A 26,534-nucleotide genomic window follows, 5' to 3' on the forward strand; every position below is an offset into this window, starting at 1 on the left:
GCTGGAGAAATTTGCTCTTTTAGATCTCTCGAACACCTCTGGAACCGCCGAGACGCCCAGGGGAAGTCGCCGCAGGAAGGGACAGTCCGCTGCACCACGTCGTAGAACCGGCAGTCTGTGTTGCTAAGTAGTAGCGAAGGTCTGCAATTCATGAGCGAAGGCTCCGAAGAACAAAAGGTGAATGAATGAGGCACGCCGTCTCCCTTTTATACCCGGATATCCAGGGGCGGAGTCCGGCATGCAAATTTCATTCGCCAATTTCATTGGCCTTTTCTAAGTAGTCGGAAGCGATTGGTTCTCAAGGACGAACCCCATCTGTCGGCTCGACACAACATCGAGAGACCGACAGAAAGGGAACTGCCATTCCTCAATCTGTAATGTTTTTTTAGTTGTGTGCAGGTGGATATGAGTGATTCAGTACTGCCCTCTGATGGTGTGATATTGTAAATACATCATTGACTCATATTAAAGGGATACTTCACCCAAAAATGAAAATTCTGTCATCATTTACTCACCTTCGAGTTGTTCCAAATCTGTATAAATGTCTTTGTTGTGATGAACACAGAGAAAGATATTTGGAAGAATGCTTATAACCAGACAGATTTTGCCCCCCACTTACTACCATAGTAGTAAGTAGTAAGTGAAGTATCCCTTTAAAGCGTGTGTCATGGTGTGTGTCATCTTCAGGTGATGGGGATGAAGATGAAGAGGAGGGCAGAGCGGAGCGTCTCCCGTCCTGCTCCGATTACGTCATGCACTTCCTGACGGTGTTCTGGAAGGTTCTGTTCGCCTTCGTCCCGCCCACAGAATATTGGAACGGCTGGGCCTGTTTCGTGGTGTCCATTACTGTAATAGGCCTACTGACAGCCGTCATTGGAGATCTGGCATCACACTTCGGCTGCACCGTTGGGCTTCGAGACACGGTCACGGCGGTGGTGTTCGTAGCTCTCGGCACTTCGATTCCAGGTGTGTGTGAGACATTTAACCAGATCAGCAACTGCTTAGATCAAATATTGTCATCTCTATATTTGCTTTTTCTTTCTCAGACACGTTTGCAAGTAAAGTCGCCGCGACTCAGGATCAGTACGCAGACGCCTCAGTGGGAAACGTCACGGGCAGCAACGCAGTAAACGTATTCCTGGGCATCGGGGTGGCATGGTCTGTGGCGGCCGTGTATTGGGCCGTCCAGGGCAAGAAGTTTTACGTGGATCCCGGGTCACTGGCCTTCTCCGTCACAGTCTTCACTATCTTTGCCTTCATCTGTATGGGGGTGCTGTTGTTCCGGCGCAGACCGTCGATCGGAGGAGAGCTCGGCGGCCCGCGGGTCCCTCGTCTCGTCACTATGCTTCTCTTTCTGGGTCTGTGGTTCCTGTACATCCTCTTCTCCAGCCTGGAGGCTTACTGTCACATCAAGGGTTTCTGAACGAGACGAGATAGGCCAGAAACAAGCAACACAACTGCAGTAAACACCCGTTATAAACAGACAATGATATTCATGAACAAAACGAGGGGGGAAGCCAATGTCATACACTAAACGCGAGAAAAAACTACACACAGACCTACAACACATACAGCTGATGTGAAGCGCTGAGTGCACTTAAACAGATCGTGAGGGAGAATCTGAGAAAAAAGAAATGAGATGAGAGATGATGAGGTGCGATGAAAGAAATATTTATAAATGAAAAAGCAAAGCATGTAGGGAAGAAAGACAAACAGTGGTGTGAGGAAGAAGGAAGAACGCTGTAAAATATTCACATTTCAATCTCTACCAGCTCAAGGACAGAATAGACAGCTTGTGTTTCTTATAGACATGTGACTTGACAGACCTTTCTTTCTAGAGTAAAAGATGAAAGTTTTCTTCAGATGTGAGGAACTTCGATGATGTTTTTTAGTTTTAGGCAGAATGTCTTTTCCGGGCTTTGTACATCACAGACTCTGAAGTTGTCAGAGATGTTGTGGTACTTCTGATCAGGCTGGATGTACACTGTGCAGTTTTTCGGTCTCATGTGATTGTGAGATTTTAAAAAGCGAATGCGGACTGTGTCAGACTGTACAGTATAGATTTAGACTAACTTTGGTCATGTTCTGACAGCCTCATTGAGACATGAAATGAAAACGGTAACGCACGATCCCCTCTAAAAAAGCAACAACTCCTGCATGAGAAAATAAAAAGGAAATGTGGACGGCTCCTTTTCTGTCATTTTCTTGATGGAATCAAAATGAATATCGTCACTGCCAGAAACATCTGTCAGAAGCTGATGATTTGATGGACTCATGATGTTTCGGAGGACAGAAACTGCACAGTGTTCACCTGGTTTAAGACGGTGAAGGTGCTTGAGGCGACGCTGCAGGAGAAGACCTGTCTGTCGGAGACACAGCAGTCTTCTCGTCTCCAGATGTGACACAAATTCAACACAGTTTTCACATGAAACACAACATCTTTAACGACATAGAATGGAAATTTCTTTGACATCACAACGCTGACTTTGGTCTCCTGAAACGCAACACAGTTGTTCAATTCGTCCTGTAGCTCAATGAAAATAAAACTTTTCTCCATGTCTGAAGAGGATCTTCATATCATCTCTGAGATCGGACGTTGGTCGAGTGTTTTGCATGCTCTGCAGTGACTCAGTTTTTCTGTTTCAAGTATGATATCACAACTGTGTTACTTCTGCTTTGGAGCTAAAAGAATAGCATCTGCTGAATGAGCTCTAACCCCCTTCAAACTAACAAAAACTTGTCTTGATCTGTTTCACTTGATCCGGGTAATTGAGACGAAAAATAATTTTAGTATCAAATTTATTACAGTTAAAAAATTAGAGTGAGTTTATGTTTTTTTATTCAGTGGCTCTTTTATTACACAACACTAAAGAATAAAGAAGGTGAATCTTATGAAACCACGCCAGAATCACAATGAAATGAAAACATAAATATTGTAAAAAGTAAATAAAGCCTGTTTTACGACCCCTAACATTGTGGCGTTGATTTCATGCCAAACTACACCCAAACGCTATCCAATTTGTTTTACTGTAACTGTAAATCTTGCCATGATGTGTACGTTGTTTACTATTTAAAAAACGAAATGAGATTTTGTTTTGCAATTTTTCAATGATAGTCATGTGGTGGAGTTTTTGTCCTGAAATTTCACAATGCGGTATCACAGGGCCTAAAAACAGGCTTTAATTTCTCTAAATGTTATTTTCTTGTGAATTGGATTTGAAATATAAATCAGATCTGTTCTCTCTCCTTCAGAAAGGTCACTGGTTACTGTAAAGTTTCTCTTCAGATTTGTAAACCTATCTTGGGCTTCTTGTTCTACAACAATTTAACGAATAAACGAGCTAGAAGATAATTAGGTCTAGCTATTCCATTTGAAATCTGATTGGTCGTGTCTGAATCTGAAAGCGTGCCGGTTGACTCCCTGTGAGATTTTGACTCCCCTATTTCTGTTTGGTTCATTCGCTTAGTATGCTGCTCTGTGATTGGTCCCTATCTCTAAAGCCCGCCCCTACACCTAATCCTAACCCTAATCTTCGTAGGGGAAAACAGGATAGTCACAGGGAGTCATATTTTGACACCGGTTTCTGACAGATTCACAAAATTCTAGTTTACGTGTGGAGCACTCAGGATTGTGTGTATAGTATGTATGTTTAAAGTGATTTTCAATGTTTTTTATGTGGTCGGCTCATCTGTCCGGTGTTTGTATAAAGCTACTGTACGTGATGTGTGTCGCTCTCCAACAGTTTACTGTACGTCAGGACTTTTGTCTGCATGATGGACTTCATATTGGCAGAATTATAACGGCATGCTTTGACTCTGAAGACATGCATGAATCTGAAGTTTACAGTGTTTGTTCTTAAAAGGGACGATGTGTTGATTCACATTAGACCACAGATTGTCAGACTACAATGACGGCCGCCTGTGTCGGATGTGTTTTGTCAAAATATGTTTCTCTGAGGTCAGTAATGACACATTATTAATATATTAATTTAAACATTAATTTATTTAAAAGCAGATCTGGATGTTTTATACTTTTTTTGTTGGGATAAAATGGTACCATGATTTGTGTGATTTTAGTTTGTTTTTATTTATGTTTTAAACATTTTAACATTTTATTATGTTTGTAATGTTCGTCTTGAATACTGTTCACGTCTCTGTTTACAGTTAAGCAGTGAGAATTAAAATCCACTGACTGACGTGTCGTGTGAATGAGAACACGTGAGATTTGATCTCGTAAATTCAACATCAGATATTTACAAACTTAACCAGACTGTTACTCATTGGGTCATCTCAGTGGGTCATCTCATTGGGTTTATTCAAAACCACACAATGGTCTTAAAACTTCATTTCAGTTGAGAAAAGGTAGAAAATAGTTTCTTGGATTTTCGTAAATGATGTTGATATCTAAAACATGAAGGATTGGGAAACTCTTAGATTAACAGAAACCCAATCCCATCTTTTGTTTCCCGTCCAGTTATTGCCTTAAGAGACATACCAACTAATATATATCACATTCAATAATGAACTTTTTGTCATAATTGTATCTGTTCTGTGTTCTGTTTGTGTTTATCCATGTGCAATGATAACCAAAATGATTGAGACGAAGCGTGCAATATGCTGTCATCCCCTGAGCGTCAGCAATACATCTCATTAAAACTCTTCTGTTATTCTTGTGCCTGTCAGACCCGTCGCTTTCGTCTTTAGCTTTTCTTTAGTGCATGTGGTCGAAAACTGATGAGAACGTGCAATACATGAGAGAGATGATGAGGAGAGTCAGGAGATTTTGAGGTCCACTGTTTCTTTTCATTTTCCTTTGTTTGTCACTCGTTACTCTGAATGTCTGATGTTTACTCTTTATACGACTGTGTTAATGTCAAAAGATTTGTAAAACTTTTTGGAATACAACTTCGGGACATTTTCAGTCGGTGATTTTTCTATTGCCAATTTGCTCAGATTGATCGGTAGTTATTAATGGTTTTGATAACTGTTTCCAAGATATTCTCCACATAACCAACAAATGTTCTATCTATCATCTATCTATCATTGATGTAAAATCATTTGTGCTCTGGGCCAAAATCTGTATATGATTTATTCATTGATTTCAGATTAATTTGTCTTGTGACTCATGATAACTCATGTAAATGACATTGTAGTTGGATGTGTCTTGTTTTCTGGACTGTGTGAAGGGCTGATGTTCATTGAGAAGATCCGTCTGGTCTTCTCTGAAACGTGTCTTCTTCTTCACATGTTTTGATAATGATGATGATGATGTGTTCATGACTGTAAATGTGATGCGCTCTGCTGTTTTTGTACACGTCTGCCTCTAATGTGCAACATGCATGATGTTCCTCTTTGTACGCATGAGCTGTTATTAGTGTCAATGTTTACATGTAAAGCACATTCGTCTTTTTTTTTCATTTATTATGTTTCACAAAATACACTAATTTGAATTGGAGGCTGAAAACAATGTATTGGCAAACCAGTTCTTTACTCTTTCTTCCTTCAAAATTGTTTTTTGTTCTGAATGTGTCTTGTTGTCCTCACCGATTTGTATGTTGTCTGTCTTTAAACTGGTCTTGCTCTTCCTCATGTTTTTGTGCTCTTTATGTGGCCATTCCTCTCTCTGTCTGTTATATTAAATAATGACTGACCTGATATCAGAAATGAAGAAATGATGTGACTAATATTGATCAAATACTGTAACATTTACTAGAAAGTAAGGTTTTATGTTTCTATGTTTTCGTTCGCTTTTTTTGGAAGTAGGGCAAAAAAGTCAAGACAAAAACTAAAAGGCAGTAGAGATTTGGAGAACATGGCATGTTTTTGTCTTAAGAAAAAACAATGTAGCTGTTAGAGTTTAAGAAGATCTTATTGAATATAGATTATTTATTTTAAACATCTTGTGTCCTTGATTGTTTTTTTTATTCCGTGAAATTCCACATACCAGCTGATAGAAAGAAAACACATAAATAAATGTCTGCGTTTGTTTTCATATTAAAAACAAAAACATTATTTACTGTATTATTGCATATTGCTCAGGTATGTACACACATTAACACAACATACAATATTAGATGAGGTACAGTTCATTCATTTAAACTGTAGCCTACAGGATAATTTAAATAATTCATTTTGTAAGGTTCCTCAGATGCTACACTCACAGACATTTTGGCTTCTCTGGGAAACGTAGTGCTTTCCAGTCAGTTGTTTCCTCTATTAAACAATTGTAAGGCATAAATGCATTTGAAATTATTTCCTGGACTATATAAATATGATTTCTGGAATGATATCAAATATTATTTGCCATTCTATGCTAACGTCCATGTTCGACTAATGTAAAATACTCAGCTATATATCTCATCAAGACCAGATGATTCCTTCCAACTATCCAAATTGGCAGAGTGCATCGACGATATAAAGCATTGGATGACTTGTAATTTCCTTCTTTTAAATTCTAATAAAACAGAAATATTACTTATCGGACCAAAGACACGTGAGCAGAATATTTCGGATTATGACCTTCAAATTGAAGGCTGCACTGTTACTCCAACAAATACAGTTAAAGACCTTGGCGTTATATTAGACAGCAACCTGTCATTTAAAAATCACATCTCAAATGTCACAAAAACAGCCTACTTCCACCTTAGAAATGTTGCCAAATTGCGAAATATTTTATGTGTGGCTGACGCAGAGAAGCTTATTCATGTATTTGTGACCTCAAGACTTGACTACTGTAATGAACTACTTAGTGGTTGTCCTGCATCATCAATAAACAAACTACAATTAGTTCAGAATGCAGCTGCCAGAATTCTAACCAGGTCCAGAAAATACGATCACATAACCCCAATGTTATCAACCCTTCACTGGTTACCCATTAAGTATCGTATTGACTTTAAAGTTCTTTTAATTACTTATAAAGCCTTAAACGGTTTAGCCCCTACCTACATAACAGAGCTTCTACCACACTACAACCCATCACGCTCTCTAAGATCTCAAAACTCCAGACTTTTGATAACACCTAGAATAACTAAATCCACCAAAAGGGAGCTTTCTCATACGTAGCACCTAAACTCTGGAATAGCCTCCCCGATACTATTCGAGGGTCAGACACACTCTCCCAATTTAAATCTAGATTAAAGACACATCTTTTCAGCCAAGCATTCACTAACACATAGCTAATGAACAGCAGCTACGCTAATTATTCTCTTTCTGCCCTCGCCTCGGGATGCCCATCCCGAGGAGAGATTAGGTAGGGAGAGATTCTGCCAGGCCCAGCTGAACGGTAGGGAGAGATTCCGCCAGGCCCAGATGAACGTCATATGCCCATCCACAACTAGAGATTACGCCAGCTACATCGGAAAATCCCGTGCCATCCTCCTGCGAGAGCCTGCAGACTGACTGACCATCCCAGCTCCATCCAAGGCAATTCCATCACCACCCAAGAAAAAGGCGACCATCTGGCCGGCCCAGCTCAGACAATTCCATCCCCAACCGAGAGCAGACGGACTACTTGTCACATTAATGCTAAATTTACAATACTTGGTATTTAATGCTAAACTTACATCACATGACAGCAGTTTGAAGTTATGGCTGCACTCAGTGACTTTGATTGGAGGTAGCTGGGTGGGTGTTGTAGGGAGTGGGGGGGCTTGTTGGTTGTGGTTCGGGGCGTTTCATTTGTTGGGACTGTGTGGGTCTGGTCTGGTTGGTCTTGTTTTGTGGTCGATGTCGGACAACAGAGGAATAAAGTTAATCATGTCATTACTACTTTTCCCTGCTTGTTCCTCTGTTGTCTGTTGTTGATCGCGGAATGGGACCGGGTTGGACCTGCACGGTTTCGGCGGGTGGGGCTTCCTGGGTCGCGGCTCATGGGCTCTCCCTGTTCTTCGTGGACGTTGCTCGGTGGCTTTGGTCGGGGTCACTGAATGCAGCTATGACACGTCAGAGGAGATCTGGCCCTCCCGGCTGAGCCTGGTTTCTCCCGAGGTTTTTTTTTCTCCATTATTCATCATTGGAGTTTGGGTTCCTCGCCACAGCAGAGCAGTGCAGTGTTTGGCTTGCTCACCGGGAGACTGCATTTATTTATTTATTTATTCATTTATTTATTAGATATTATTTATTATAATGATCTTGCTTGGTCTATAAACACCATGAACTGTGCTGTGTTTTACCTTTCTGTGTTTTTCTTATTTGCTCCTGTAAAGCTGCTTTGGAACAATGCACATTGTGAAAAGCGCTATATAAATAAAATTGAATTGAATTGAATTGAATTAAAATCTTTTAACTCAACTTTATTTTATTTATATTAACTTGATCTTTTGCTTCACGTTTTTGCCGTTTTTTTCCGCTACACACGGATAGCTTCGTTGTGAAGTGATGGCCATATGTAAAGACGCATCATCACATTATGCGCATTTCATCACCTGCGCGCACTGCATGATGTCCGAGTATGTTACAGTAATTAAATAAATTACTATTAAAAAGGAAATTTACAAATGATTCCTGTAAAGTTTGTAACAGAACACGCCGAAGGCAGAAAGTTGAATCCGGGTCTTGTTGACATCATAAGTGTTTTTTATTCGGTACTCAAGGAGGCCCCCTGGCGGTGCAACGCCCCTACGCAACTTGGGTAGTTTGCGTATAGGTCAATTTCCAGGATTTTGCTTTTCCGGTATATTACTTTTCTATGGGGTTCTGTTGTGATTCCAATTATCAGCCACTAGATGGCACTGTATCTCCACTGCGCTATATCGATGCACAGTGACTTTTCAGTGGAAGAACATTTTAGATTGAATTTATAGAAACCTCACACATTGTTTTTTCAATCAGACACAATGGTTTTACTGACTCAAGCTAGATAAGTCTGCTTTACTTCTTTTAATAAAACTACTGTGTTGATGTATGATGGGGTATTAAATGCATGTCATTTCCTGTCTTAAACATCTCAAATATGTCAAACTATTTCATCTGTTTCACTATTCTATTATAAGGCTTCAACAAAATATGACGTGCTCAACATTTCTTGTGCTTGTAATTTCCCACGTGTCTACAGTAGTTCATCGCTCTCTCTTTTAGACCAACTACTACCAAACAAACCATCCCATACACTTGTGTTTACTTGTGTCATATTATTTAAAATCTGATTATGAAATGTCAAGGAACGCAGAGTTGGGACACCGAGCTTCTGTTTAACGTCTCTCTGGTCACTGAAACACTGGCAAGATCTGACATGATCTTAAAGTGATAGTTCAGCCAAAAATGAGAATTCTGTCATCATTTAATCGCCCCCTTGTCATTTCGAACCTATATGACTTTCGTTCTTCCGCAAAACACAAAATTTTCATATTTTGAAAATGTTGTTGACTGAACAGCGATGGCAGCCATTCACTTGCATTGGTTTTGTGTCCACACAAAAAAGGTCAATGGGTGCCACCGGTTCGGTTACCAACATGCTTCAAAATATATTCTTTTGTGTTCTGCGGAAGGAGGAAAGTCATACAGGTTCCAAATGACAAGAGGGCGAGTAAATGATTACAGAATTCTCATTTTGGGGTGAACTATGCCTTTAACATTCAAATGTCTATTGAATGAAAATAAAAAGTTTATTTTGAAGTAAATATGTAATACTTAAATAATCGGGGCCTATTTTAATACGTATAGGTTTTATGCAAAGGCGATTATCGTCTGTAAATAATATTTCGGCGATACGTAATGCAGCTTTGCGATGTAGGCTATCACAAGCCTGAAAGCCGGTTGACCATGACGTCATAAACCTGCACGGCGAGCTGACCACATGAGTGCCCTCGCGGTACCGTGGCGTAACCTCTCGGACCCCCTGCACGCGCCACCGCCGGGCGTCCAATCACAGCCCGGTGGAATGCGGGCGCGCTCCACGCTCACGAGCTCGCGCGACAAACCGATTCTTCCGGTTCGAGGCACAGGTGAGCAGGTGCGCATCGGAAGCACGTGAACGGTCTGGTTTCTGTCGCGGGAAGAAAATCAAGGTGAAAGATTTGTTTGTATTGCGGTCTCCGCTGAAGAATTTGCTTTTTCTGTATTTAAGTTTGTAGTAGGCTATAATATAAATTAGTGACGGAGGGGGAAAAAAGCGGGGGCGTTTCATTAAAACATAAGTTTCTATTCATTTGTGTAGCCTATATTTATCTTAAATGCCTTAAGTGTTGACATGGATGGATTTTGTGAAATGTTTTTAGGTGATTTTGGTGTTCTGTCAAGTCCAAGCCGAATGTGGGGCGTTGTTTAGCTTTTTTGACACGTTTGAGATTTTTGATCTCTGATACACTGCAGTGAGAAACAGTTGAGGTGCGGCGGTCAGTATTTAACATCAGGTTACTGTATAAGTTACTGATTTGATTTATTTTTCATTTGCATTGAAGCTCATTCAGTTTCCTGATCTGTAATGATTTTTCAGGGCATTAAGTTTATGTTTTCAGTTACAGTATGTTTGCTACAGTCCTGTTCTGCAAGTTCCTCTCTCTCTCTCTCTCTCTCTCTCTCTCTCTCTCTCTCTCTCTCTCTCTCTCTCTCTCTCTCTCTCTCTCTCTCTCTCTCTCTCTCTCTCTCTCTCTCTCTCTCTCTCTCTCTCTCTCTCTCTCTCTCTCTCTCTCTCTCTCTCTCTCTCTCTCTCTCTCTCTCTCTCTCACACACACAACTCACCCTAAGCATGTAACACTTCTACCTCTAATGTCTCTGAGCTGTTACAATATTAACATTTTATTTGGTGGGGAAATGTTAAGTCATAAAAACAATGCTCCAATGCAGAAAATTAAATATGCATTATAAAGAACAAGTTTGTGTTTAAAGGGATAGTTCACCCAAAAATGAAAATCCTGTCATCATTGGATGGGTGGAGCGAGGTAGAGACAGAGGTGGGTAGTAACGCGCTACATTTACTTCGTTACATTTACTTGAGTAACATTTTGGAAAATATGTACTTTTTAAGTAAAATTATTAAGTGTGTACTTTTACTTGAGTAAATTTCTAATAGAAAATCTGTACTTTTACTTCGTTACATAACTTACATTGCGTGACGTTCCTTCATTTTAAAATATGCTTTTTAAAACGCGTTGTTTATTTCAAGGTTGTTGTCTGTTTTTACGGGCATTCCCGAGAGTGATCGATTCTTTTGAGTTTATTCTTTTGAAAGCATTAATTGAACAATGGTCAAAACCATTTGAGTAGGCTAATGAATCAGTTCAAAATAATGATTTGTTCAGTTCGCAGCACGATCTGAATCATCTGAAGCAGGATTACTCACTCCTCATAGCGCGAAACTTTAAGAGCACGCAGAACACAAAGAGCGTTGGATGAAGTGGATATTAATCTATACCTATACAGTCAAAACTGCAAATGTGTCATATTGTTTGCCAGCAATGATAAATGCCCGCCATATGCACGCACTCGCGCCACCTGTTCATCAGACACAGCAACATGCACGTTACCTGTCAGACACAGAGACGTGGGCTTGCAGAAATATACATTTGAAGAACAGAAGGAAGAAAACTTGTTGATGGGCGTGTGGTTCACTGTTTACTGTTTGTTTTACAAGTAAGAGCGTTTCACAACACACACGTGACACAACACGAGAAAACACAAGCTTTGTTCAAAAATGTGTATTTCATTTAAGACAGCACTGCAGATCCTAGATCATCTTAGGAAATGCTCTGAGTTTAGTTCATGCTTTAGTTTGACATGGTCTATTATTCTAAATAAGTTGTGTAAACTACATTAACATCAGGACTAGATGAAATTTACAGAAATGCTCGTCTCTTCTGTGTTTGTCTATTCTTTAGTCTCTCTAGTATATTGCAAAGATATCTGCTTATGATAATTAAAAATATTGATTAAAATGTAATATTAAAATATTGGCGTTAATATTAACTTTATGTAGTAGGCCTATATAATTAGATACAAAGTAACTAAGTAACTAGGTACTTGAGTAGTTTTTTCATTGCATATTTTTACTCAAGTAATTTTTAAAATAGTGACTTGTACTTTTACTTGAGTAAAGATTTTGGCTACTCTACCCACCTCTGGGGAGACAGAAACTATAATAAAGAGATTCAAAACGTGTTCAGGCCTTGAAGGAATACTTCACCCAAATGACTTTTACAGTGGCTTGCAAAAGTATTCAACCCCCTTCATTTTATTCACATTTTGTTATACTGCTGCCTTATCTTAAACTACTTTAAATGATTATTTTTTTACATTAATCTACACCCCATGCACAATAATGACAAAACAAAAAACTGATTTTTGACAGCTTTGCAAATTTATTAAAAATAAAAAACAAAAATAAGTACATTGCATAAGTATTCACACCCTTTTCTGGGACACTTGAAATTTTGCTCAGAAGCATTAGTTTTGCTTGTTGATGTTTATACACTTCGAGTGGAGTTAACCTGTGCCAAATTCAATTGAATAAGTATGATTTGGAGCGGCACATACCTCTCTATAAAGGGTGCAACAGCTGAAAATGCATATCAAAGTAAAAACCAAGACATGAGGTCAAAAGAACTGCCAGTAGAGCTTTGAGACAGGATTGTATCAAGGCACAGATCTGGGGAAGACTTCTGAAAAAAATCTGCTGTATTGAAGGTTCATAGAAGCATGTAGCCTCCATTTATCCTCAATGAAAGAGGTTTGGAACCACCAGATCTCTTATTTGAGCTGACCTCCTGTCCAAACTGAGCCATCGATGGAGAAGGGTCTTGGTTAGAGCGGTGACCAAGAAGCTGATGATTACTCTGGTTGAGCTCCATGATCATATATGGAGATGAGAGAAACTTACAGAAGGACAAACATCACTGCAACACTCCAACCAATCTGGGCTTTATGGCTTAGAGGCCAGACTCAAACCTTTGCTCAGTTAAGACATATGGAAACTTGAAATATGCAAAAACATACTTCAACGAATCTTTCAAACTGTCAGAAACCTGATATTCTGGTCTGATGAATCTCAGATTCATGCATCATGTCTGGAGAAAAACAAGCACTGCTCAACACCTGTACAATACCGTCTTAACAGTAAAGTGTAGTGGAAACAGCATCATGATGTGGGGGTGTTTTTCATCTTCAGGGACTGTACACAAAATACGGAGATAATGATCATGAAAACCTAGCCCAGAACATTCAGAACCTCGGACAGGGCAGAAGGTTCATTCTCCAACATGACAATGATCCTAAGCACACAACTAAAACAATGCAAGAGTGGCTTATGGACAACTCTGTCTATGTCCTTGAGTGGCCCAGCTAGTGCTTGAACCCAACTGAACATCTCTGTAGAAACCTGAAAATGCTTGTCTACTGATGATCTCCATCCAACCTGACAGAGTTTGAGAGGATCTGAGGAGAAGAATGACATAAAATTGCCAAATGCAGATGTGTAAAGCTTTTCACATCATACCCAAAAAGATTAGAGTCTGTAAAGGCGCTTTAACCATTTTCTGAGTTAAGGGTGTGAATACTTATGCAATGTACTTATTTTTGTTTTTTAATTTTAATAAATTTGCAAAGCTGTCAAAAATCAGTTTTTTGTTTTGTCATTGTTGTGCATGGAGTGTAGATTAATGTAAACAAAATCATTTAAAGTAGTTTAAGATAAGGCAGCAGCATAACAAAATGTGAATAAAATGAAGGGGGTTGAATACTTTTGCAAGCCACTGTACTTTAGTATGGCTTGTTTTGTGAATTCATTAGGTTAGGTTTTTCAGATTTTCAGCGCTGCCATCCATAGAGTTTCTTGCATCGGTCATGTGACCTGGAAGAACCAATAGTGTCAGATATGACGTCAAATCTGCAGAATAAATCTAAAGTCACAGTGTTTTTAATTGAAGTGGAAACGATGTTAGAGAGATCATATGATCTGTGATGAATCATATACCACTGTAGATAGAAAACAGAAGCTTGGGCTGTTCGCCAAACATCTAATGTTGTGTTTCACGTAAAAACAAACACAATAGTGTCAACAACATCAGGATTAACTATTCCCTTAAAGGCTGCATAGGATTCTGGGAAATCACATTTGAAATTGATTGAAGTTGGTGTAAATGTTCCAGGTTAATTGAAACCAACTGTTAAATTTGTCCATATGTGACCCAACCATGAGTTAAAACAACCTATCTGGTGATATTCACCGAGTTATGACTGCTGAGGATGTATGAGAGGAATATTCATGGCTCAAAAGATGAACTTTCTCATCCTCACAGACACAGATGAGCGTGAATAAAACATGATCTCTGCTGAAATAGCTTCTGTAGATCTTTTCTTATAACCTGTCGGACCAGCTGTACTGTATGAGATCTTTATTGTTTTTTATTTTTTTAAATAGTCAGTCAATGTGAGTGTGACAGTATCAGAATATGTTTCTTAAATGTCAGAACATTTCTGTTTTCTTATTAGGATTAAATAGAAAGTCGTGTCTGTGTTCAGGACCATAGATGATTCGAGACTCTCATCACCCATCATCATTACATCATAAGTGAATCCAAAAATGAAATTTTTTTCATCATTTACTCACCTTCGAGTTGTCCCAAATCTGTTTAAATTTAGAAAGAAGAAAGATATTTGGAAGAACGCTTATAACCAGACAGATTTTAATATTTTTACCTGAACAGGTTATATTTGTGTCAGATCATTTCATAGCCAATATATAACTTGAATATAAAACTAAATAATAACAACTGTATAAAATACCAAATACAAAGTTTCTTTGCATTTATTTTGGATTTATTGGGCTCGCAAGTGTTAAAGCGCAAATATGAAGTGGTCTGTAGCCGATTATTTTAAAAGACAGAGTGACAAATTAACAGAACGATTCATCAACTGAGGTCAACATGCAAGGTCTTTATGATTCCTTTTTTTATAGTGTGCGACCAAATTGTAAGTTGGTGCGACCAGTTGCAAAAATGAGTCTAGAACCCTGTTTTGTGTTCAACAGAACAAAAAAAATGATAAAGTAATTTTGACTTGAAAAAATTTGATATTTTGTTTGGATTGAGAACTGTTTATTTAATGTATGTCTTTTCTATTTGTTCAGAGATTGTTTATCCTGAATATAACCTATAATTAAAAAATAAAAAAGTAAGTAATGAAAAAAGTTTTAAGATGCCAATACTGCTGTACAGAGACTGAAACTATACACAATGAAAAGTATTGAAGCTCCTTGTTAAAAAAAGAGACACGTATAAACTAAAATGCTTTGGATGAAAGTGTCTGACAAATGCATAAATGTAAAATATAAAATTGTTTGTGATATCTTGTAAACAGTAATGTAGTGCTTATGCTAAAATATACAGTAATGCAATTTTATGATGGCTAATGAGCAAATATAGCGAATCATAAAGCATGCTTTTGCTAAATCAGAGACGTGCTCCATAAAAGAACCTTATTTTTCATTTTTTTAATAAATTACTATAAAGAATGTTAGTTGGTTCTTTACCTTTCCTCCATTTCTGGATTTGTTGTTGAAATTTGTTGTGGGATTGTAAAGCCGGCCGTCGTTACGCACATGTTCTCTAATCTCTCACGCTGTTCCATGCTTTCTTTGTTAAGCTTGGTTTGAGCCAAACAGAGGAAACTGTGATCAGATGTAAAATCCTCACAGATCTGGAATGTTCTGATGTGTGACCTCACGTGTGGTGTGTGTTTCAGTGCAGGTACTGAAGAATCAACCGCCTGTGTTTTCTGCCTCAGGACCAGGACCGAGTGTCATCTGTGTGTGTCAGTATGAGGTTTAAACAGGAAGTGAGTCCTGTGCTGGAGCTGATGTTTCGAGTGCTGGTCGGGTTGTATTCTCTGGTGTCATACCTGCCGTATCTGCTGATGAGATCTTCAGACTCTGAATCTCTGTCTGAGTGCTCACGGAGGGTGAAGGCCCGGTCTGTGAGCGCTCATCCAGAGGGGCCGTACCGGGACATGTCAGCTTTAAAGACACTGTCAATGTGTATGCAGCCCGAAGTGAACACACTCGATCGGGTGTTTGAAGCATCTGTGAGACGATATCCTGAACATGACTGTCTGGGGACACGAGAGCTGCTGAGCGAAGAAGATGAGCGACAGGAGGACGGAAGAGTCTTCAAGAAGGTGAGTGTGCATGAGAGAAGGAGAGTTGTGATTTCTATATTGAACCAGCAGGAGGAGCTGTTGATGTAGATTTTGTGATGACAGGAATGCGATGTTATAGTTGTAGTTCATTTCTGTACTGTAGGTGATATTGGGAGAGTATCGTTGGATGTCCTATGATCAGGTGTATAGAGAGGCGAGAGAGTTTGGAAGTGGTCTGACTGCTCTGGGACAGAAACCTCTGACAAACGTCACCATCTTCTGTGAGACCAGAGCCGAGTGGATCATAGCAGCGCTGGCATGTTTCATCAACAACTTCCCATGTGAGTTCTTCAAGAGTGCCTAGTAGATTTTCTTCTGAAAATGTCAAAAGTCATTTATGCATCACACAACATGATGTAGATTTCAAACACACACACACAAAGAGAAAATGATCTCCCTTGCCATAGCCAAATGCTTCTGTATGTTTGCGTGCATGTGGGGAGGTCAGATTGTCCTCATTGAACTGATGTTATGTAAACGTTCCCCCCACGAATTTCTTTTTCCCCTCCCAAGTGTCTGATGGGGATGTGAGTTTTCTCAGCAAACACACGCTATATTAGTGAAGACGTCTCATATATCTGCATTATTTTCATATCAGCCAGATTACTTTTTTTTTACAAAAAAACATTTAGTAAAAAGTGTCAAGAGAGAGGAGTGGAAGAACCCAGATGCAGGCAGGCAATGACGGGGTTAACAGATAAGATTTTAATCTTTAACAAAACAGAAACAAAAACACCCACAATGGGGAAAAACTAAACTGAGAAAAATACAACAAACAAAAACTTTCCACGAGGGGGCAAGACAGGAACTAAAACAAAAAACAAACAAAACTCACAAGAACCGGACAAGGCAAGATAGGAACACGAGCGATGCAGGGCCATGAACGTGGACCAAAGAACACGACCAACTGGACACAATCACCGAGCAAAGGACAATGAAACATGAGGGCATTTAAAGGGAACACAAACGAGGGATAACGACACAAGGCAGGTGTGGGTAATAAAACACTCAGGGAAAGATAACAAGGAAACGAGAGGGGCGGGGCTAATGACGAGACACTGGAGAGAACGCATATTATTGTCAAAAGGACAATAATATGTTTCTCTCCACACATAACCAAAGGCTTTGTCATGACTCTGCTACAGGACCAAGGAAAACATGACTAAATGAAGCAGAGCCATGACAAAAAAGTAAATGCAAAACTTTTTGCACAATCTCTCATACACACACACACATGTCTCTGTGTCTTCTGCTGACTTCTGCACCCTGATGTTTCTTTCAACATTAGATGCTGACGTATACGCTGTCATCCGGTCTAAGTGTGTTTGTGGCCTTGTTTTTATATCCTGGTGGGGACATAAACCTGAATACACAACAACACATGTGGACTCGTGTCATGGGCAAAATAGTGTATAAATCGTACAGAACAATATTTTTTTAAAAATCTAAAAATCTATTATCTTTAGGTTTATGGGTAGGAGATAAAATATACAATTTTTACGTACAGTATAAAAACTGTGTGTATTTTGCTTTGCTTCAAAACATGTCACGTTGTCTTGCTGTAGATTTTAGATTTTTTAAAGATTTTAGATTCAATTTATTGTCATTGCACATGTACAAGTACAAGGCAACGAAATGTGACCTCTGCATTTAACCCATCCAGAGAGTAGTGAACACACATACCCCCGGAGCAGTGGGCAGCTATCACTGCAGCGCCCGGGGAGCAAGTAGGGGTAAGGTGCCTTGCTCAAGGGCACCTCAGTTGTTACCCGCCAGCCCTGGGAATCGAACCGGCAACCTTCTGGTCATGAGTCCGACTCTCTAACCATTAGGCCACAATGTTCTCTCTGTTTGTGTCTCACGACAAAAGTGTTACGCCCTCGAGCTCTGATGCAGACTGATGATGTCACAGAACGCAGCTCAATGACCCCAATGATCTCAGTTCAGTCTTGTGATCGTGTGTGTGCGTGCATATGTTTTGTGTGTGTGTGCATGTGTGATTGTGATAACTGACACACACACACATTTAGATAAAACAGTAAAGGTTGTGTGCTGATGAATGAAAGGAAACAAAGCTTTTAAAGCAATCGCAGCATGATTCACGGTTTCAGTACAATATGATCTTTTCACACACTGACTTTATTATTGTGTTTTATTTTTGTATAATTTACTCGTTATTTTCTTGTGAGCACGCGTGTGTGTGTGTTCCAGTGGTAACTCTTTACTCTACTCTCGGTGGTCCTGCGATTGTTCATGGACTCAATGAAGCCGAAGTTTCTCACATCATCACCAGCAAAGAACTTCTGAAAACCAAACTCAAGGTGATCAGACCTCCTTCGTATTCATATACATCCTTTTTGTTGGAAGGGAATGAGGCGTATTCTGTACTTGCTCTACTCATAGAACATCTGTGTGTGTGTTTTTCAGGATATTTTGTTGGAGGTACCGAGGTTATGTCACATCATCGTTGTTGATGATAAACTGGACGGCGGGTCGGTTTACGCACGTGGCATCAGTGTTCACAGCATGAGCGCTGTACAGAGAGTGGGCGCACAGCCTGAGAACGGTAATGTGTGTGTGTGAGGTCACGTCAGGTCATGTGAATGAGAAATCCTCCATCTGTGTCAGATTAAGGCTGAGAGGTCGAGGGTGTTTCTGACTTTCTCTCTCACATCCTTTTAATTCTGTGTGAAGTGCAGGACGGCCCTCAACAGCTGCTTATTCTCTCTCTCTCTCTCTCTCTCTCTCTCTCTCTCTCTCTCTCTCTCTCTCATTAATCTTTTTCCACCATCTCTCAGTCTCCTCTAGTTGAGTCATGCATTCACACACATCTATATTTCACTGTAAATCATTTTTAATTACTTTCATTGCACGTCAAGTAAACTAAACATCATTATGACACATTTCTCTCTGGGATACATCAAATGTTTTCATGTATTGACCGTATAACGGACTGTTTCTCTGGAAACTCGTCAGGTCTCTTGCTGCTCACTTTTTCTTTCAGAAATGTGTTTTGTTCAGTTATCTGAATCAGACTTGTTTGCGCTAGTATTTACTGTTAATAATTGTTAGTGATTGTCAGTGTATTATTATTATTATTATTAAAATGATGCTGGTGTTTCTGTAGCGTCGAGACAGGTACAGCCTCCGTGTGCGTCTGATATCGCTGTGATCATGTACACGAGTGGATCCACTGGAATACCAAAAGGAGTCATGATCTCTCACAGTAACATTATTGCAGGAATCACCGGCATGTCTGAGAGGATTCCCAACCTCGGGTACACACACACACACATCTGTCTTGTGTTCGCCTCTCACTTTACATGTGCGTGTTTGTGTGTGAGAGAGAGAATATGTTTGAATGTTTCCTTGACAACCACTCAAATAAAACAAATAAACAGAGATAAAGCGAAAACGGCTATTCTCCTGAGATTTGTATATGCCATGCACATGTTATGTGTGTTATATATTGTGTATACACATGTATTGACTAAATAGATTTATAAAATTATTTTATTATATTTATATTAAATTCAGAAATACTTATTCTGATGGTTTGTGTTTGCTGATTTGTTTGTTCGGGTGATTTTTTTTACAGTAAGGGTGACGCATACATTGGTTATCTTCCGCTGGCTCATGTGTTAGAGTTGAGCGCTGAGTTGGTGTGTTTAGCTCATGGCTGTAGAATTGGCTACTCTTCAGCACAAACACTCGCTGACCAGGTGATAAACACACACACACCTTTGACTGTGTGTTAATATAATCTCAAATGAACTCAAACACGAGATTAAAACACTATTCTGTGATGTCACAGTTGATCGCGTAATAGATCAAAGCAAGGTTCTGTGATGTCATAATAAGCACTTGAGATTAAAGCAGTATTCGCTGATGTCACAGTTGAACATTTAATGTCATAATGGAAAATAAGTGATCAGGAGCATGTGATTGGAAAAACATGTGCAGTGTTGTGGGAGTTTTTCATTTTTTTCAATCTGAGACTATTTACAACAATTTCTGAACTGTGAGTCTTACAGATTTCTCTCTCTCTTTGTTTTTTCCCCCAAAGTCAACAAAGATAAAGAAGGGAAGTAAAGGAGATTGTAGCATCCTGCAGCCCAGTCTCATGGCAGCTGTACCAGTAAGGTTACTGTATAAGTTACTGATTTGATTTATTTTTCATTTGCATTGAAGCTCATTCAGTTTCCTGATCTGTAATGATTTTTCAGGGCATTAAGTTTATGTTTTCAGTTACAGTATGTTTGCTACAGTCCTGTTCTGCAAGTTCTCTCTCTCTCTCTCTCTCTCTCTCTCTCTCTCTCTCTCTCTCTCTCTTTCTGGTTTGTTGGGGTTGAAAGTGAGTGAATGGGTTTGTCCAGACCTGATTGCAGCTGTAAACAGAACGTGAGAAAGCCCCGTGTGGTCGCCCCTCTGACACTAACACACAATAGTGACTCACACACACTGTAACTACACAATTAAAAATGTTTCATTTAAAGACTGTCATTGTCCGAGGATGCTGTAGATGTACAAACACACAACACACAATCTCTGGTGTGGTTGGATATTAAAGTCCTTGTGGGAAAAAAAACCCCAAAAGCAGAGCAAACCTCCATAAACAGTGACTGTCCCCCCCCCCCAAAAAAGAGTAGACATATCGGTAACACTTCAGTATAGGGGACAATTCTCACTATTAACTAGTTGTTATTAGCATGCCTGTTATTGGCATATTGGCTGTTTGTTAGTACTTATAAAGCACATAGTCTGCATGACCATACTCTACATCCCTAATCCTACCCAATACCTAAACCTAACAACTACCTTACTAATAACTATTAATATGCAAGTAATTAAGAGTTTATTGGTGAAAAAGTCGTAGTTAATGGTTTGTTAATAGCGAGAATTGCCCCCTATACTGAAGTGTGACTGAAATATCAGTTGTAACGTGACCACAAACATTCTTCTCTTACCTTTGATTTGATTTATGTGCACTAAATAAAAAGTAAACATTTTTTAATATACCAATTTTACAGTGTTACAATTTTATAAAGTAAAAGGTTTTGGTTTCTAATATATGATACATAAAACTTTAAGACTTGATTTTAATGACTGTGTCTGGGCAGCTACATCACCTTATATAAATTAATATGTTCTGTGTGCAGGAGATCATGGACCGGATCTATAAGAATGTGATGCTGAAGGTGGAGCAGATGAGTGTTTTTCAGAGAACTCTGTTTCTATTGGCTTATAACTATAAGATGGAGCAGCTCGCTATGGGATACAACACCCCGCTGTGTGACAGGTACATCTTGTATGCTAAAAACAAACAAAATAATTTTTAAAAGCTTTGTACAATTATTATTTGTTTTATATATTACAGTCTGTTCTTTCTTTCTTTTGCTTGCTCAGGTTTGTCTTCCGGAAAGTTCGGGCGTTGCTAGGTGGCCGTTTGCGGGTGTTGTTATCAGGCGGTGCTCCATTGTCAGCGGCGACCCAGCGCTTTATGAACATCTGTTTCTGTTGTCCTGTGGGTCAGGGGTACGGCCTCACAGAGACCTGTGGTGCTGGAACCATCAGTCAGCGTGAGATTCACACCTGTCATTCATATTAAACAGCTCATTTGTTTTATATTGTGACCTTGACATTCAAGATCATTTCAAGGTTACTTCTTCATACAATGCAGGTGAAGCAAACAGCATACACATATAAACTTAATCATTGACATTGACAAGATTGTCTGTCGTTTATGACACAATGCTTCTTTTCAGACATTTCATGTTTTTATCTTCTGAAAGCAGACAGCAAAATCTCTGTCCACATTACATTGGGAATGGTACTCAAAACATGAAGTCTTTGACAAAAACATAATTTTCTGAGCTTTTTGTTTAAAAGTATTTTGGGGGAAACCTTCAACACTCAAAAGTGTATAAAAAAATCTAATGTAGATGCTCTGTTCTTCTATCTGATCATTTGAAGACAATATTCTGGGGGCCATTGAAGTCTGCGATATCTACAAAAAATCTTTTAGCTTCTAACATTTTTCCAAAAGTGCGATCTTTACAAATCTTGTCGCTCAATAGTGACTGTATGGTCACAGAAGTTTAGGAAATTTTTTGCGTTCAAAGAATTCTCAAAGATTTGTGCATCTCTAGCTGTTTATACATAAAATGATTTCTGTACATTTTGCTGTCAGGACATTTATTGTATCATATTGTTTCAGCATTTATCCAAACATGTACTAGTTAGCAAATGAATGGGAAAACTATTAACATTTTGAGGGTGAGAAGGTTATGACGGAGATCATTTTGAGTGAGCTATCCCTTTAATATGAGAACAGTCTGTACACACACTTATAAGATGGTAAAACATTACCAAGACTGCCTTTACAATGAAATTAGGTCACCAACAGCTTCAGCCAAACATCAAGACTGTATGTTCTGTTTCTCAGCGGTCACGAGAGAGATGTTCAGTTGACCGTCAGCTGGTGAGTTTTATGTTCTCAGAGGGTTCGATGGTAAAACTGTCCAAACAGATGGTGACTCCGAAAACATTCAGTTTTCTTACTAAACACATTCAGTCATCCGTTTTTTCTGTTACGGACAAAATTAGATATCTGTCATTTGAGACAAAACACAGATCGTTTTGTGTGATCCTATTGTGTATGTGTGTGTAGTTTGGGATTACAGTACGGGAAGAGTCGGAGCACCTCTGGTTTGCTGTGAGATCCAGCTGAAGGACTGGACGGAGGGTAAGAGAAACGCACGAACAGACACCCGTTTGGTGTTATAAAAACACTGTCAGTTAAGTTTACCTCTCCATCATATGACGCGTCTGCCGAGAAACTTAACAGTGGTGAGGCAAAGCAGAGCGAGGATAAAAAGAGAGGAATACTTGGAGCCTTGTAAGGAAGTTCCTTTACTGCACAAAAAAATAATTTTCTTGAACATATATCAAAAAAATAACTTTTTACACATTTACACATACATTTACTTAACCTGAGAAGCAGAATGACCTTCGATATTACAAAAAAACTGAATTGAGTTGCTTATAACAAAAAATCAAGCGTAGCGTTAGTTCTGGCAGGTCACGTGAGTCTAGCTTGCATCAGCCGATCACATCAGGTGCAGCTAATCAACGGTAACCAATAGTCATACAACACACACTAGACTGCGTCCTATTTAAATTGCCTTTCTTTGCTCCTTATCAGCTGCTTGTGCTGCAGTCAAAACCCACCTCCATCCCAATCTCCACAATATCTGCCTGTATCTGTCGGATCATTTAATTTAATCCTGTTATGTATCATGAACTGTTCTGGTTCCCCAGGTGGGGGGGGACATGTATTGCTGCGCTCCCACTATGTTCACGGGCGAAGAGTTTGCCCAGAACAGTTTCATTCCGCCAACCTTAAATATATGCTATTGTTAAATATTTGACGACAGTGGTCCTGTCGGTCCGGCCTATCTGCAAATGGGATAGCAACTTAATTCAGTAAACGTACTTTATATTTTTGCTTGTTTAAACATAAATTCAACTATGATTTTGTTTTCCGAAAACAAGACTTAAATCTAGATATATATTCTCTTAAGAAGCGGCCTCTTAGATATTAAGAATTTATTTTGGAAAACAAGACAAAATGTATGAAGAATCATTTTTTTGTCATGTTGCGGCTGTTTCTCTTGAGATCTATGTTGAACTTTATGTAAATTCTATTAAATTATGACACCTTTTATAAAAAAACTCAAGGCTGGAGAAACATGGTTCTCATTCACTGTTATAAACTTTATATTAACTGCATCATTACAGCAGCAATAAAGTCACGAAGGCTCTAACTTTACATTGATATTAAACCCAGTATGATAAACAATTCAAATGTTCAATGAATAATTAATTATATTCATAATAATAAACACATTTCTGCTGAGTAATAGTTTTTTTATGTAGTATTTAACTGATTTGAAGCCACAGGTATGCATGAAGCATCATTTAATGTTGATTTATAATGTCTCTTTTCATAATGTTTGTGTCTGTATGTAGGTGGTTACCGGAGCACAGATAAACCCTGTCCACGAGGAGAGATTCTGATTGGTGGACCTAACGTAACCATGGGTTACTACAAGAACAAGGAGAAGAACTGTGAGGATTTCTTTGTGGGTAAGAAAGGCCAGCGGTGGTTCTGCACGGGAGACATCGGAGAGTTTCATGGAGACGGCTGTCTGAAGATTATTGGTGAGACTGAAACTCCCTGTGTTTCCTTTAAATGACACATCTTACTGTAAACTCACTCCTATAAATGCAGCAGATAAGACTTTTAAAGCTCAGCCGGGAGGAACGGGTGAACTTCCTGTTTCACAAACTCACGTACAGATGAAATCATCTCATGTTTATATTGTGTGTGTGTGTGTGCGTGTGTGTGCGTGCGCGTGTGCGTGCGCGTGTGTGTGCGCGTGCGTGCGTATGTGTGTTAGACCGTAAGAAGGACCTGGTGAAGCTTCAGGCTGGAGAATATGTTTCTTTGGGGAAGGTGGAAGCCATCCTGAAAAACTGCCCTCTCATCGACAACATCTGTGCTTATGCCAACAGGTACAATAACTGTAACAACCACCTTTATATATCAGCAACATACACAAACTGAATAAATCCATAAATAAAACTTCTCTACTTTCAGCAATGAATCTTACGTGATTGGCTTTGTGGTGCCCAATCAGAAACAGCTCCTGGCACTTGCAGAGAGGAGGCGTGTCAAAGGTTTGTGGGAGGAGCTTTGTAACAGCCCCATCATTGAGGAGGAGGTGCTTAAAGTCATCACAGAGGTGGCACTGACAGGTAAAGAATGAATAAACGGTTTTTAATCATTTAGTTCCCTGTACTAAATGATACTGGCAAGCTTTTATTTTAATCCTTTGTTGCACTTTCTTACCACGACTTCTTTTTAGTCTGATTGTTTTTTTCTGTTTGTGTGGTTTTAACAGCTCAGTTAGAAAGGTTTGAGATTCCATGTAAGATCTGTTTGAGTACGGATGCCTGGACCCCAGAGACCGGCCTGGTGACGGACGCTTTTAAACTCAAACGAAAAGAACTGAAAACTCATTACCAGCATGACATCGAGAGAATGTACGGTGCCAAATAAAAAACATTTCTGATTACAACCACTGAAAAATAATGTATAGATTGAATGCATTGTAATTAGCTTTGGATAAAAAGCATTTGCCAAATGCATAAATGTAAATAAATGGACAGCCAGACAAAACTGGACCGCCAGTCAGGACTTCAAAAAAAGTATTTCAGCTCCCCAATCTGAATGACATGGCCAGATAAAACCTAGAATCAGTTTCTCAGATTTGACCCAAATCTAAATATCAGCACTCCTGAACATCTGTCCAATCAGATTAGAGGTTTAGAAGTAACAGTTCTATCCTGCGCCCAAGCTGTGCATCATGGGATACACTCATGCTCTCAGCAGGAATCCTTCAGACATTAAACTGGACAACTTTCTTTACTGTTTGTAATCTTTCTTTAACTTGAATCTCTTGATGTTGTCGTGTGTGAACTGTCTTAAAGAGACAAAATGAGCAAATTATATAAAAATATCTTGAACAAATTTGTCTTTCTCTATTAGACTTACAGTAATTCAGTTTTTTGTAGGCGTATATAGAGTATGAAATGTATGCTTATTGAAGTTATCCTGCTGGACAGAACAATCTTTTTTTCCCATAAGCAGGCTTTAATAAAACATTTTAAACTAAATTCATTTAAAGCATATGTTTGAATCAAGTTTTTCGACCTGTAAGAAGCAAGTTTTTCTTTTATTTAGAAAAGACAGAATCGGGTTTAATGTAGAATTATGTTATGATAATGGTTAAAAAAAACTTGACACCCCTAAACAGAAGCCATCAACCCCTTCAGCTTTCTGTTCAATTTCCTTGACCAAAAATATTTGGAGTCTAGTATAGATTCATAGTAATACTTTCTTTGGTTTTCTTAAGTTAAACATGATACAGAGTTGAAAAGAAAATACAGAAATGACCCGCTTACATTTATTCATGATGATAAAACCAGACTGTAATGCCAGAAAATAAGTGTGTTTCAGTTTGTTAATGTTGTTTTGTGTGCATTTGGACTCACACATTGAGTTTCCCCCTAATGTCCTAATATGTGACCCTGGATCACAAAACCAGTCTTAAGTAGCACGGGAAATTTTTTAGTAAAAGACAAAAATACATTGTGTGGGTCAAAATTATAGATTTTTCTTTTATGCCAAAAATCATTAGGATATTAAGTAAAGATAATGTTCCATGAAGATATTTTGTAAATTTCCTACCTTAAGTATATAAAAACTTTATTTTTGTGAGTGGATGGTCTGCCACAGTGCCCCTGATTAACAACTTCAAAGGCAATTTTCTCAATATTTTGTT

At 38.9% G+C, this 26,534-nt stretch overlaps 2 protein-coding genes across 7 annotated transcripts in view; both read left to right on the forward strand.

The window, feature by feature from the left end:
* slc8a2b (solute carrier family 8 member 2b) overlaps positions 1-6,021 on the forward strand; it is a 140,706-nt gene extending 134,685 nt beyond the window's left edge. For 4 of the 5 annotated variants that reach the window (XM_057350857.1, XM_057350859.1, XM_057350860.1 and 1 more), the window contains 2 exons: positions 688-966; positions 1,047-6,021. In XM_057350857.1, the coding sequence (XP_057206840.1) occupies positions 688-966; positions 1,047-1,423 (656 nt within the window). In that variant the 3' untranslated portion in view covers positions 1,424-6,021. The other variant, XM_057350863.1, reaches the window with a different exon arrangement.
* Positions 6,022-9,807: 3,786 nt separating this feature from the next.
* Positions 9,808-26,184, forward strand: acsl3a (acyl-CoA synthetase long chain family member 3a). Of its 2 annotated transcripts, none has more exons than XM_057351678.1 (15): positions 9,808-10,004; positions 15,673-16,104; positions 16,229-16,406; positions 18,337-18,446; positions 18,553-18,691; positions 19,253-19,403; positions 19,724-19,847; positions 20,192-20,263; positions 21,285-21,424; positions 21,532-21,704; positions 22,796-22,870; positions 24,157-24,348; positions 24,588-24,702; positions 24,788-24,945; positions 25,092-26,184. In XM_057351678.1, the coding sequence occupies exons 2-15, from the start codon at positions 15,748-15,750 to the stop codon at positions 25,247-25,249; spliced, it is 2,142 nt and encodes a 713-aa protein (XP_057207661.1). In that variant the 5' UTR covers positions 9,808-10,004; positions 15,673-15,747; the 3' UTR covers positions 25,250-26,184. The 2 variants fall into 2 exon arrangements, with proteins under 2 accessions (XP_057207661.1, XP_057207662.1); XM_057351679.1 differs by having other exon boundaries at positions 15,678-16,104.
* Positions 26,185-26,534: the final 350 nt, after the last annotated feature.

This window comes from Triplophysa rosa, linkage group LG14 (genome assembly GCF_024868665.1).
Source record: "Triplophysa rosa linkage group LG14, Trosa_1v2, whole genome shotgun sequence".
NCBI classification, from domain to species: domain Eukaryota; kingdom Metazoa; phylum Chordata; class Actinopteri; order Cypriniformes; family Nemacheilidae; genus Triplophysa; species Triplophysa rosa.

What these genes read in the sequence shown, in the direction of transcription:
- acsl3a (XM_057351678.1), top strand. Translation starts at nt 15,748, where the DNA reads ATGAGGTTTAAACAGGAAGTGAGTCCTGTGCTGGAGCTGATGTTTCGA. An exon ending in TTCTGAAAACCAAACTCAAG is followed by an intron (nt 18,447 to 18,552) that starts GTGATCAGACCT and finishes TGTGTTTTTCAG; the next exon opens with GATATTTTGTTGGAGGTACC. An exon ending in GGGCGCACAGCCTGAGAACG is followed by an intron (nt 18,692 to 19,252) that starts GTAATGTGTGTG and finishes GTGTTTCTGTAG; the next exon opens with CGTCGAGACAGGTACAGCCT.